Source organism: Polypterus senegalus, chromosome 4, assembly GCF_016835505.1.
Source record: "Polypterus senegalus isolate Bchr_013 chromosome 4, ASM1683550v1, whole genome shotgun sequence".
NCBI lineage: Eukaryota > Metazoa > Chordata > Cladistia > Polypteriformes > Polypteridae > Polypterus > Polypterus senegalus.
This window is the reverse complement of record NC_053157.1, coordinates 87,055,143-87,069,305: the sequence shown is the minus strand read 5'-3', so window position 1 is coordinate 87,069,305 and position 14,163 is coordinate 87,055,143. Positions and strand designations below refer to the sequence as shown.

At 37.6% G+C, this 14,163-nt stretch overlaps 1 protein-coding gene across 2 annotated transcripts in view; it reads left to right on the top strand.

The window, feature by feature from the left end:
* Nucleotides 1–14,163, top strand: part of LOC120527497 (cytochrome P450 4V2-like) — a 63,857-nt gene that overhangs the window by 24,637 nt on the left and 25,057 nt on the right. For both annotated transcript variants that reach the window (XM_039750962.1, XM_039750964.1), the window contains 3 exons: nt 3,695–3,821; nt 5,354–5,521; nt 9,608–9,710. In XM_039750962.1, coding sequence (XP_039606896.1) covers nt 3,695–3,821; nt 5,354–5,521; nt 9,608–9,710 — 398 coding nt within the window. The remainder of the gene's footprint in view (nt 1–3,694; nt 3,822–5,353; nt 5,522–9,607; nt 9,711–14,163) is intronic.

Below are 14,163 nucleotides of genomic sequence, written 5' to 3'. Positions count from 1 at the left end.
CCAAATATGGCCCAACCTTCGGCACCCGTAACACTGCCTCTGTCCTCCTGGTATTCTCCCCCTGCGGGACTGAAAACAATTAGGAAATGTTAGGTCCGCCCCATGTCTTGCTGGGAGAGAAACCCCTGCCGCCTCTAACGGTGCTTTCTCTATTTCTGTCTCTATTCCTTTCTTGTCAGGAGACCTCGGTTTAATCTTAGAGCCCTCCTGTTTAATCTGGGGCTTATATACAGTCTGGGTCTCTCTATTACAAGAAGAGAGCCCCTTTACTGTCTGCACCCCTCTTGATTTACAAATTACCGGTGGCGGCGTCTTAAGGGTCGTCTCGCTCCGGGAATCGGCACTGTCTAGCTGCCCCGGATCGATTAGCCCTTCCGCTGACCACTCGGTTAACGCATCGCCTCTCTTGTAGGGCACGCCGTGTATTGGCACCCTCTACTTAATAAACGCGGGCCCGGATCACACCGCGTCCTCTATTATGTACGATACGGGTCTCGCCTACCTGTATCGCCGCATTATTCATTACGGGAGGCTCCTCACCAAATCGCCGCACGTAGGCCCTCACCTTCTCCAACGGCTCTATGGCTGCAGCTCCCAACTGCACTTTGTGTGTGTGTGTGTGTATATTATATATATATATATATATATATATATATATATATATATATATATATATATATATATATATATATATATATATATATATATATATATATATATATATATATATATATATAATATATATATATATATATATATATATATATATATATATATATATATATATATAATTATATATATATATATATATATATAATTAATATATATATATATATATATATATATATATATATATATAATATACACACACACACACACACACAAAGTGCATCCGGAAAGTATTCACAGCGCATCACTTTTTCCACATTTTGTTATGTTACAGCCTTACTCCAACATGGATTAAATTCATTTTTTTCCTCAGAATTCTACACACAACACCCCATAATGAAAACGTGAAAAAAGTTAACTTGAGATTTTTGCAAATTTATTAAAAATAAAAAAAATTGAGAAAGCACTTGTACATAAGTATTCACAGCCTTTGCCATGAAGCTCAAAATTGAGCTCAGGTGCATCCTGTTTCCCCTGATCATCCTTGAGATGTTTCAGCAGCTTATTTGGAGTCCACCTGTGGTAAATTCAGTTGATTGGACATGATTTGGAAAGGCACACACCCACAGTTGACAGTTCATGTCAGAGCACAAAACAAGCATGAAGTCAAAGGAATTGTCTGTTGACCTCCGAGACAAGATTGTCTCGAGGCACAAATCTGGGGAAGGTTACAGAAAAATTTCTGCTGCTTTGAAGGTCCCAGTGAGGACAGTGGCCTCCATCATCCGTAAGTAGAAGAAGTTCGAAACCACCAGGACTCTTCCTAGAGCTGGCTGGCCATCTAAACTGAGCGATCGGGGGAGAAGGGCCTTAGTCAAGGAGGTGACCAAGAATCCGATGGTCACTCTGTCAGAGCTCCAGAGGTCCTCTGTAGAGAGAGGAGAACCTTCCAGAAGGACAACCATCTCTGCAGCAATCTACCAATCAGGCCTGTATGGTAGAGTGGCCAGACAGAAGCCACTCCTTAGTAAAAGGCACATGGTAGCCCGCCTGGAGTTTGCCAAAAGGTACCTGAAGGACTCTGAGACTATGAGAAACAAAATTCTCTGGTCTGATGAGACAAAGATTGAACTCTTTGGTGTGAATGCCAGGCGTCACTTTGGAGGAAACCAGGCACCGCTCATCACCAGGCCAATACCATCCCTACAGTGAAGCATGGTGGTGGCAGCATCATGCTGTGGGGATGTTTTTCAACGGCAGGATCTGGGAGATTAGTCAGGATAAAGGGAAAGATGACTGCAGCAATGTACAGAGACATCCTGGATGAAAACCTGCTCCAGAGCGCTCTTGACCTCAAACTGGGGCGACAGTTCATCTTTCAGCAGGAAAACTAAGCACACAGCCAAGATATCAAAGGAGTGGCTTCAGGACAACTCTGTGAATGTCCTTGAGTGGCACAGCCAGAGCCCAGACTTGAATCTGATTGAACATCTTTGGAGAGATCTTAAAATGGCTGTGCACCGGCGCTTCCCATCCAACCTGATGGAGCTTGAGAGGTGCTGCAAAGAGGAATAGGCGAAACTGGCCAAGGATAGGTGTGCCAAGCTTGTGGCATCATATTAAAAAGACTTGAGGCTGTATTTGCTGTCAAAGGTTCATTGACAAAGTATTGAGCAAAGGCTGTGAATACTTACTGTATGTACATGTGATTTCTCAGTTTTTTTATTTTTAATAAATTTGCAAAAACCTCAAGTAAACTTTTTTCACGTTGTCATTATGGGGTGTTATGTTTAGAATTCTGAGGAAAAAAATGAATTTAATCCATTTTGGCATAAGGCTGTAACATAACAAAATGTGGAAAAAGTGATGCGCTGTGAATACTTTCCAGATGCACTATATATACACCTATTTTTCGTTTACATTTTAAACTGCAAGAAAAGGCATCATATTTTTTAAATTTATTAAAAATGCTTCACTTAAGTATACCATTTCCTGAGGCACATTAAAATACATCATTGTTTAAAAAAAAAAAATCTTTCAGTGAAAAAATGCCAAACTTATTCTTTAAGTTGGATTAACAATTATTGATATTTCACATTAGCTAATTTTCCATAGGGGCGGCACTGTGGCGCAGTGGTAGTGCTGCTGCCTCACGTGTGTTTGTGTGTGTCCTGCGGTGGGTTGGCACCCTGCCCGGGATTGGTTCCTGCCTTGTACCCTGTGTTGGCTGGGATTGGCTCCAGCAGACCCCCGTGACCCTGTGTTCGGATTCAGCGGGTTGGAAAATGGATGGATGGATGGATAATTTTCCATATCAGGTAAAATGTTTTTTAATGATATTTGGAGTGCTTGACCAAATAAGAGGGTAGCTTTCCTATTGGAGAATGAAGCGAAGGACCTTTCTTTCCTTCCCTAACCTGTATATTCTGTTAGAAATCACACATAGCTTTCAGCATAATTTAAAACTTGGCTGCTGTGGTATCAGAGAGAAAAAAGAAAATCAGTGATTTGCAGAACACAACAGTATATTGTTGTTATATTAATAGATTGGTTTTGCCCAGACACAACCTGTATTAAGACCAGACCTCACCTCATAGCCACATTTTGTGTGGGTAACAGATTGGTACCCACAGGAACTTGATAAGGTGCAGGATTCTACACTTCAGAGCATGACCTACCCACCTGTGTAGCCGTTGTGTGTTCCAAAGCCCAATCTTCAGTCCTCTCCATCTTCTCCATAGTGTTTTCCCAACTCCATGTCCATCTAATGTGTCTATCACATGCATAACAAATGATTGTCAAATTCAAAATATCTCTTTATCCCTTTGCAACAACTGTCATAAATATACTGTATATATATTGTGGTATTCTTTGATTGATTGTCATTTAATCCGTGTACAATAAACTTTTTTTGCTGGGAATTAAAACCAACTCCCCACAACCCTCTTTTGGACTTATAAGATGAATTGAATTGATGAATATATTTTGGTCACAGAACCACATCAGTAGATATACAATTGAAAGATTATATACAGTATATCTTTAAGAGTTAAAATCTTCTTGTTGTCTCCTGTTCTTTTAATAGGATAAGTGATATTATACAAAAAAGACAGAAAATGCCATGGTTTTGGCCTAATTTTGCCTTTTATCTGTTTGGTGAAGGAAGGGAACATGATAAATGCCTCAAAATTCTACATTCCTTCACTTTAGATGTAAGTAGTACATTTTTTTGCATGGATTCCACAAACTGCTACTGATTATTACATATTTTTTACATAAGTTATGGTTAGCATGAATTCTTCAAATACTGGAATTTATTTTTAATTTTAATAGACTTTTGCTACTTTTCAAGTAGCACCAGGTATCACAGGGAGGCAGGGTGGTCTGGTTTCAGGTGATTAGCCATTACAGACAAGCACTCACATTAAGGCATTGCTTGTACATTAGTTACAAAATTCTCTGTTACTTGTGTATGTGATTTATATTTTGTAATTTGTTCATATTTTTGTCTTTTTCATTATTACATATATCTAAATATTATAACAAAATATCTGTAATTGTAGTGCATCTATAAATACACATGCATTAAATTCATTGATGAATATTCATTCTTGAACTTCCCTTTTAGTTTTTGCTTCATGGAAAATATACTGGGATGACATAGATCATTAAGATTCAATTTTCCTTCAGTGGTGTACAAGACAACAACAACATTTATTTATGTAGCATGTTTTCATACAAACAATGTTAACAAAGTTAATATAAATCATAAACAAACAAAATTAGACAATAATATTAGGCAGTATGTAGCAAAGAAAAAGGTAAAGTCAAATGGCCAGGAGGACAGAAAAAAACTAAACAAAAAAAACTCCAGTTAGGCTGGAGAAAAAAACAAAATCTGCAGGGGTTCCAAGGCCAAAGGACCACCCAGCCCCCACTAAGCATTCTACCTAACATAGATGTTCTAAATTGGTCCTTGTGGTTTTTTGGCTTCACATGGAAGAAATTGAAGATGATATTGGTCATGTGGACATCGGGGACATCTGCCATTCAATCCATAAATGCAGGGGGCAGAATGGTACTTTTATCAGATAGTTGTGGTGCAGATCGCCACCACAGAAGAACCAGAGAAAACAGCAGAGAATAGTACAGATTAGTGGGGAATTGTAGAACCCAGAGGAAAAAGATAATTCAGTGGCCATTTAGACTAATAGGGATACAATTAAAATGTAGTTACGCAAAAGCCCTTTTAAAATATTGGGTTTTTAGCAGTTTTTTAAAGTGCTCCACTGTATTAGCCTGGCAAATTCCTATTGGTTATATTATATTAATACATTTATACATTATATTAATACATGTCTCTTAATTGAGTTACAATTAAAACACTTCACTGTGCTTGCCACCTTCTTTTAAAGTGTAGTCATGCCGGTGTCCTGAGCTGTACAGGTGTATGCCAGGTCACCTGACAATATGTCATGTCCACAGCAACTAAATTGCACCACAAGCTGAAAAGCACAGGGAACTACAAAAAATCTAAAGAAGAAATATAAATTAATAATACATTGAAGCAAGTATCAACCACACATTTTTCATTTCTCATCACCATGAATATTAGAACCTGTGATCTTGTTTTGTAATAGAATTCAGGTTAAATACAAATGTGTAGAATTATTTCTGTCAGAGAGAACAAAGTACAATACAGAAGAAGAAAGAAGGGAGTATTTCATGCTAATATTTCTTGCAGGTCATAGCTGAGAAGACAGGAAATATTACATATACTGATGCTGACAGCAAAGACTCCAAAAGGAAAAGGAGAGCTTTTCTTGATATGCTTCTTAATGCAACTGATGAAAATGGAGAACGACTAAGTAATGAAGACATCCGAGAGGAGGTGGACACTTTCATGTTTGAGGTGAACTGATTGGTAATCTTTATTTTGCATTTAGATGTTGGGTTCCTTGTATTTTTTCTAAACAAATGTGCAATTATCAGAGCACATTTAAGACAAAGGAAAAGCCTTATTAATTGTTAATACTATCATTTTTTAATCTCTCATTTTTTATTTTTTGTGCTGTCCAGTCAATATTTTCCTGAATTATTTCTCTACTGGTCTTGTGAGCTAATCGGCCCTTCCTACTAATGAATATGAGTACTCATTCTATAGTTGTTGATATAAGACTCAATCTTGTAGTGATTACTTATTTTTTTCAGTTTTTATTATTTTAAATTTCTGAACTGACTTTTAATTGTTTATTGAAGATTTTGCACTCCAGTATTTGAATCACTATTGCTTTGACTTTATTTTAATAAAAGCACCAAGCACCTTTTTACACCTACCTCTTTCCATAAATGTGTGCCCTCATTTGCCTGGATCATCCCCTGGTTATGTTACAGTCAGTACAGGTTCAAGTGACTTCCATGTGGAAGCCTGGAGCCAACCTGCATCGTCACAAATCTTTCCATACTTTTTTTCAAAATAAAAGATGAAAGGATAAGACACTTAAAAAACACTTAATTTTTGATGTTTATTTATTGAAACAGTTGTTAAGAGACAAAAAAAGTGATAAATTCCAAAAACACATTTTAAATTTAAATCAAACTGATAGTTTTTACATCCTTTTCAACTGTCTATTATTTAAACATTGTTAATTTTTACGTATATAGGGTTAAATAAGTTTTTTTGTATACTGTCTGTATTAAGAAGCATTATTTTCCTAGTACAGATCAATACTTTTTTATGTGAATATACATAAATAAAAGTATTTTATTTGGGTTAGCTAAATCTATATATAAATATAAAACTGAGAGCCTATGTCTTTTAATACCATATACGAGGGGGTACCCAAACATAACCGGAATTGGAAAAAAAATTGTTTTAATAATTTCTACTTCTGAATGAATGCACTTGTCCCAGCAGTTTTCCCACAGGTGGAAATATTTTTGGAATTGCTGAAGAGGAATGTTGTCTAATACCTGCAGTGATTTTTCTTTGACTTCCTACATGGTACAAAAACGATTGTCTTTGAGTTCTTTTTTCATATATAGGAACAAGAAAAAGTTGCACGGAACAAGATCAGGCGAGTAGGGAAGGTGACAAGAACTTCAAAACACACAAGTCGATTCTGAAATCTCTTCAATAGTCCAACGACGATCTTTGTAAATTACTTTGCAAACTTTTTCAAGATTTTTGTAATTCCTAATTTGTGGAAGGTTGGCCAGATCTTGGTTGGTCTACAAGTGACATTTCCCCTCGTTTGAAACACTAAAAACACTCGTAGACCTTTGTTTTACTTTAAGATTCCTCTTTAAAAGCAGTTTCAAGCATCACTTCAGTTTCAGCAGCTGTTTTCCCCAAGAGAAAACAAAATTAAACGCAGGCTTGCTTCTTTTTGATCACCCATCACAAAAATCATAGAACACGTTTAATAAACACCAAGAAAAACCAACATGGAATGCCTTATGAATTATACAGAGCAACACCATATGGCAGACTGCCACAGAATACTGCAAGTGTGCTACACCTAGTCGCGAAATTTGCAATTAAGTCTAGATTACGCGCCAGGTACAGATTCCGGTTATTTTTGGGTATCCCCTCGTATAACATACATTATAGTGAAGCTCTGACTATTGATTGTATTTACTACATAGTTCTGTATCAAGCATTAACAGAATTTCACTTTGATACTTGTGTGCAGAATTGGCTTTTAGATCTTCTTCTCCATGTTTTTCAAATTACAATCAAGTAGTTTGCACTTAGTATAAATATTTCTATTAAAATGTGAGATATTTAAATTTGGCAGACCATGTTAGAACTCTAGTGTTAAATTACTTGCCAAAGTATTCTTATACATATTCTAAACAGTTTCTAAACTCATTTTATCAGTCTTCTACATGGGTCAAGTTTGTATAATCCTGTCACTTCTTAGATATTAAATGCAGGTCATTCCAAGATCCAGTTTCAATATAGTCACAATAGGGAATGTGCTTTTAATATCATCTGTTTTCTTATTCCATCAACCCACCCATTAATTAGGTAAACCGGCTTATCTAACATGGTCATGGGTAGCCATGAATTGTAGAAGATGGTTATATGTATTTATATACAGACAGAGAAGAACAAAGGAGCAACTGAAATATAAATCTAAGCTGGCTTGGTTTACCCTCTTACCCTTTTTCACAAACTGATAACTTCTATTTTCCTGTCTTCATTTTTCTTTAAAGAATTGCTCAAAAATATTAGTAACTTAATTTTTTTTTTTTTTAAGATTTCTGGTCAGTTGACCAGTTAATTGTCTAAAAATCTCTGCTTCTCAGTGCCTGCATACTTGCATGTATCTGGTACTTCCTCAATGGATATGGTATGTTGAAGCTGCTGTGCAGCTACAAGATTAACAGAAGTATTAGTCTCAAGTCAAAAGTACAGAGTAGCAGTGATATTTAGTCTTTGGTCTAGTTCTTGTTTCAATGAATGAAGGTGTTATTTTGCCCTGTAGTCTTCAGGGCCTACTTTGCAAACTACACTGGCACATTTGGAAGAAGTGTGTAGTCTTGTTTCCTTCCAGGTTGTTCGTGGTTTGGTTGCACCTTCTACTGTACTGTAGTTGCTGTCTTCAGTGAGGCTAACAAGACGCTTTTACATACAGTCCCTCCTACAGCACTTTGCACCTTGCTGTCCTTTACTGAAGCTGGACTTTATGCAAAACCTTTGTGCAGTTACATTACAAGCTGTATTCCACAGTGAGATCTGGCACTAGGTTTCACTCTCTTTGCCTTTCTGCACCACTGTGATTTATTTTTTATTTATATGAACCAGTATACATTTCTATAGCAATTGATAGGTTTCATGAGTTTTTTTATGATTGTTATGTTATGCTATAAATTCATTATGAAAAAGACTGTAAATTACTCAAACACCCTATTATATTTATCTACCCAGTATATTTTGTGTCAACCTATGACACACATGTGATCATCTGATGCAGAGATTCTCAGTATTCCAAAGTCTTATTATATTGTACTTGGTGAAAGCTTATTTAAACTTGTGATGTGTAGTCTGTGCATTTGTCTTTAAAGCAACTTTTCAAACCTAATCTCAGATTCCAGCATTACGTTTTTTTTCCTTATTTATTTTAGTGTTTGTTCTTACTCTACGTAAATTTAATATGTAGCTGTTATTCCAGGAATACCTTGAAAACATTGATTTAAGTACTTCGTGTTTCACTGGCTTTGTGGAGTTTGAATTTTAATTATAAAACATTAAGGTTTTTAGGCTGCTTGGCAACTTCCTGATAGTTGCATCTGCTTCAGAGTAAGGTATTTCGCAAAGCTGACATGCTGGATGCTGTGTTGTTTGATGGTGAATGTGCAGATAGTCACATACAACTATGTATTACAGAACCAATCATATTCAATGCCAGTACTTTGCTATGTAAAAAGTAACTTCTAAGGAAGGAAACAAAGTGAAAGCGAGTCTTTTGGTGCAAGTTGCTATATGAAGGGCTTCATTTCTGTAATGAAACGTCCTCCTGCCTTGTTTCTAAGGTGTCCAAAATATGAGTTTTGGAATCTCAACTTCCACGGTTTTGATAACTGACTGTGATCTTTATTGGTCTTAAATAAATTCTCATACTGTATTTTTATTTCCTAAGTGACAACTACACATTAATATTAAGTTACAAGTATGTACTTGACTGTTATATGTGATTAATAGCCAGTTTAAATTGTCCCTGTGTAACTAAGTGCCCATGAAAGACTGATGCCTTCTCCATGGTTGGATCCTAATATTTATCCATCAGTACCAGAATAGGTAGTTTTTGTGACCCTGTACTGGATAAGTAGGATAGAAAATGCACAGTTGGAAGGAAGGCTTTGTTTAATTATTTTACCTTGAAATAACTTTAATATCCTGTAGTTGTGGAAAAAATGATTGAAAATAAAAAAAGTTAACATTTATTTTTAATAATGTTTATATTGTTTTTGTCATTCTTTATGCCAATAGGGTCATGACACAACAGCTGCTGCCTTGAATTGGGCACTTTATCTATTAGCGTGTTACCCAGAAGAACAGAAGAAAGTTCAAAATGAGCTCAATGAAGTGTTCGGTATGTTTCTATTACATTTTATGTAAATCCCTTGGGGACAGAACTACATGTTACGTTTAGTTATATGAAAAATTTTGCTTAATTTATTGGGTTTCTTTTTTTCCAAACAAATAGATTTATATTCACTTTTGATCCTGGGGCCTTATTTGTAAAACTTTGTATGGATTCGCTATTATAGTGCCTCTCCTCTGTGCTCTGGGGGTCCAGGAAAGGTGTAAGGTGCAATTTTCTGAGTGGATATCCACTACCTCCTGGCACATATAATGACACAATTGCTGTTACAATAAATAGTGCTGGCTATATGAAACATTGAGGTTTCAGCCAGTTATCTTTCCAACAAGCCTGCCACCATATACAGCACCGTCATATCTGTCAAAGCTACTTTGTTCAAAATAAATGAATTACGGTTTAAACAGGCCACTGAGACACCATTTTTGCCAGTCACATCTTGGATGATTTGTGCAATAATGGAATGTAACTGCCTACAGCTAACAAAAGCAGCTTTCCTTTTATAAGGTGCCCTTATTGCAAGAAGTATGTACACCCGTACCATGAGAAAATTGGGTGTAGTGCCTCGACAGTTGGTTAATGGCTTCCAGAACAGCAAGCATGATGGAGTGAAGCTTGGCTTGTATACTATTAACCTGTCATCCAGCTCCCTGAGAAATGACAACAGATAGCCGATATAAACTGCCAAAAAAAGAAAAAAAATTTCTTCAGCGCAAATGCATAGCCTAATTAAAAGAGAAGTAAAATACAGCCTGTGCATCATAATCATCGTTTTTAAGGTGTAGTATGTTTGTCACATTAATGCACATTATAATAATGGCTCAGTGACATTACAGTTTTTCTCAAATGCTAAAACACATTTCACAAACGTTTCCTCCATGTTCCCCAATGTCTAAACACAACACCCTTTTCTAGAGCTACATAAACACAACCACACCTTCTCACTTCAAAACTCAAACTTTCACACCAAAAGAGCAGCTCGAAGCTTTCAAAAATGTAAACACTATACACATCATTACACACTACAGCAAAACAATTGAAAACACAATGCTCAATTTGTGAGAAGGTTCTTTGTTTCATAACTGCCAATGCATATTTTTTAGAATCTTTACAGCTAACGGATCTTCTTAGATCTCTGCAGAGGATTAGGCATTTAGATTTGTGAGTTTCATATGAAGAGTATAAATCTATAGAAAATTCTGCATGTACTCTACTGTAACTCAACTCAATGCAAAAACAGAATCTATTGCACGCAACAGTACTCTTGAAAACATGATCAGGGTGTGAAGTTTTTTTTTTTTTACTTTATTCACACCACACACACACCACAATCACTGTGCGGCATCATGTCGCTGAGCTGCATCGGGCCACATCACCTCATCTACATCGCAGGCTATATTGTCTCTTGCCAGGCACCGCGGAAAAAACGCCCTGGAATGGTGAATCCATCCTTGGAAGGCCTCCACTGGGATGTCAACACAGGCCAGCTCCATTGCCCTTAGGAGGTTCTCTCTAGTGTTTGGTTGTCTGTCATAAACCTTCCATCTCCACGATGAGAACTCCTCTATAGGGTTCAGGAAAGGGGAGTAGGGGTGGCAGATAGACGTTTAAAAAGTGGTTACTGTTGGTGGTGAACCACTCTCTGATTTGGTTTGTTCTGTGGAAGCGGACATTGTCCCAAATGATCACATAAATGTGATGTGCGGGCCTTTAGCTCCTCTAGGAAGGTGAGGAGACATTGGGTGTTGTAAGACCCAAGGACAGCATGCAGGTGGACAAGCCCCTCCGAACCCATGGCCGCACAAAGAGTAATATTACCCCCCCGTTGGCCAGGAACCTCAGTGATGGCTCTTTGGCCAATGATGTTACGGCTTCTTTGCCTTCGTTACTGCAGGTTGAAGCCAGCCTCATCCAGGAAGAGGTACTCATGAGGTCTGGCCATCGCGTCCAACTGTAATATCCTCTGTGAAAATGTGAAAGTGCACAGGTATTCAGAACAACAGTCAATCAGGTAGCACAGTATTGTCCAGAGGTAATGTTTAGGTTTAGGTTTAGTTTATTTATATAGCACATTTACAACAGCCACACGACTGACCAAAGTGCTGTACATTTAGAAACAACAACATAAAATAGTAATGTAGGCCACTGAGCAACACAGTATGTCCACTAACTGTACTGTGAACATGGATGTATACTTACTTGCACATACTCGTAACGTAGGTCTTGTGTCGCGCAGAGTTGCGCTCAAAGGGAACCCTATAGACCTGTTTCATCCGCATCTTTTGGCGCCGGAGAACTCGGTCTATTGTGGCCAAGCTGACATCATCAATGCTCTCAAAGTTGACATTATCGGCAATGACTTTGTCTCTGATCTCCCGGAGTCTGATGAGGTTGTTCTCACGAACCAAATCCACAATGAAGGTTTCTTGTGCCGCTGTAAATATGGCAACCCTCCTACCTCTATGTGGCATTCTTTCAACTCTAAAGAAAGAAACATGTGTTGTCAATTGACATGTTTTACAATAACAACTGATTTGAAACCAATAGACTACTTTCACAGGCTTGGATAACTGTATTGTGACAAAGAAAGCAATAGAGTACAATACCTGTTGTGTTTTCTGAATGCCCTGATAATGGTGGCCACGGTGAACCTACTCAGGTTTGGACGGACTCTTAGTCCTGTTTCAGCCATTGTCATGCCATGGACAATGACATGGTCAATGACTGTTGCTCGCATCTCATCCGTAATGATGGTGCGAGGTTGTCTTGCTGTCCCTCCTGGACCTTCTCCTCTCCCATGTTGGCCTCCTCCTCTTCCTCGTTGGCCTGCTCCTCTTCTTCCTCTGATTTGAACTCCTCTTCCTCGTTGGCCTGCTCCTCTTCCTCCTCTGATTTAAACTCCTCTTCCTTGTTGGCCTGCTCCTCTTCTTCCATGGCCAGCTCTTCTCCCTCCTCTGACTCGAATTCCTCTTTCCCTGACTCTGCCTTCATCCATTGCGTTTGTTTGGAATCTTGTGGACACAGCATTAGCAACAAGTGTCTTCAATTTTGAGTCGTTGTGTGTAATGAATGACGCCAGGTGTGTTCACTGTGTTCAAATATTGTTGACTGTGGCAAGCATTTTGCATCACATGAGCTTTCATTTGAGAATATGAGCAGAGTTCTTTTGCAACTTGTGTTTTACCAAGGAAAAATGTGTTTAGATTTATGAGAACCGAGGATTGTGTTTTGTGAATTGTGTCTTCATGTGAAATGTGTTTATGATATTGGAAAATGATGGCTAGATTTAGTAAATGTGTTTAAACAACTGGTCATTTGGTTTAGAGGATTGTCTTTTGTGTTTTAGCATTTGAGAAAAACTGTAATTATTTTGTATGTGAGTTGTCATTTATCTGGTTTTGCCGTATTTCCCTGCTTGATCAAGGGCATTGTCATTTCCCAGTTTCTCCAAAATGTTGCATACACATAGGTTAGATTTGCTGTAAATATACACACTTTCTCCCATTATGTTTTCTTTTATAAATACAAATATTTACATTGGAAGTTGCTTGTGCACATTTCAGGCGTATTTTTCTGTGTATGCAAGCTTTATAAATGAGGCAACTGGTGGTAAAACTGTGAATCAAAGAGTTCTCTTTGATTCTTTAGACCAATGCCATCAGAAGTTATTCGTACCCATATGAAATCAATTAGAGAGAAACTTCCATGGCTGCAGAAAAACTAAGAAAGTGTGGTGGTTTAGAACAGGAACACTGGAATTCAATCCAGAAGTTAGGTCTAATCTTGATGCTTGCCTGGTGGTTGACTAGATCTTGCCACAGCTGAATGCTGTTTTACACCATTATTTAAATTTTTACTAGGGCTGGGAATCGATTAAAAAAATTAATTAACCACATAAATGTATATAATTAATCACAATCGTATCTAACTTTAAAAATGTAATTATAAAATGAATCTATACTAATAAAAGGCAAAGCCCTCACTGACTGACTCATCACTAATTCTCCAAGTTCCTGTGTAGGTAGAAGGCTGAAATTTGGCAGACTCATTCCTTACAGCTTACTTACAAAAAGCTGGGCAGGTTTCATTTCGAAATTCTACGCGTAATGGTCATAACTGGAAGCTATTTTTCTCCATATACTGTAATGGAGTTGAGCTGGATGGCCGTGGGGGGAGGAGTTTCGTGTGACATCATCACGCCTCCCACGTAATCACGTGAACTGACTATCAACGCAGTACGTAGAAAACCAGGAAGAGCTCCAAAAAGCGCTGAAGAAAACATGCATTATATAATTGAGAAGGCAGCGAAACAATAAGAAGCGAGCGACTGACATTTACAACGATATTCATGAGTGCTGCTACTTCGGAAACAAAGCACAATGTAAACTTAAAGTTTAAATTAAGTTCATAGACAGGCTGCCGCTGGTGTTTGTCATGCCCACGG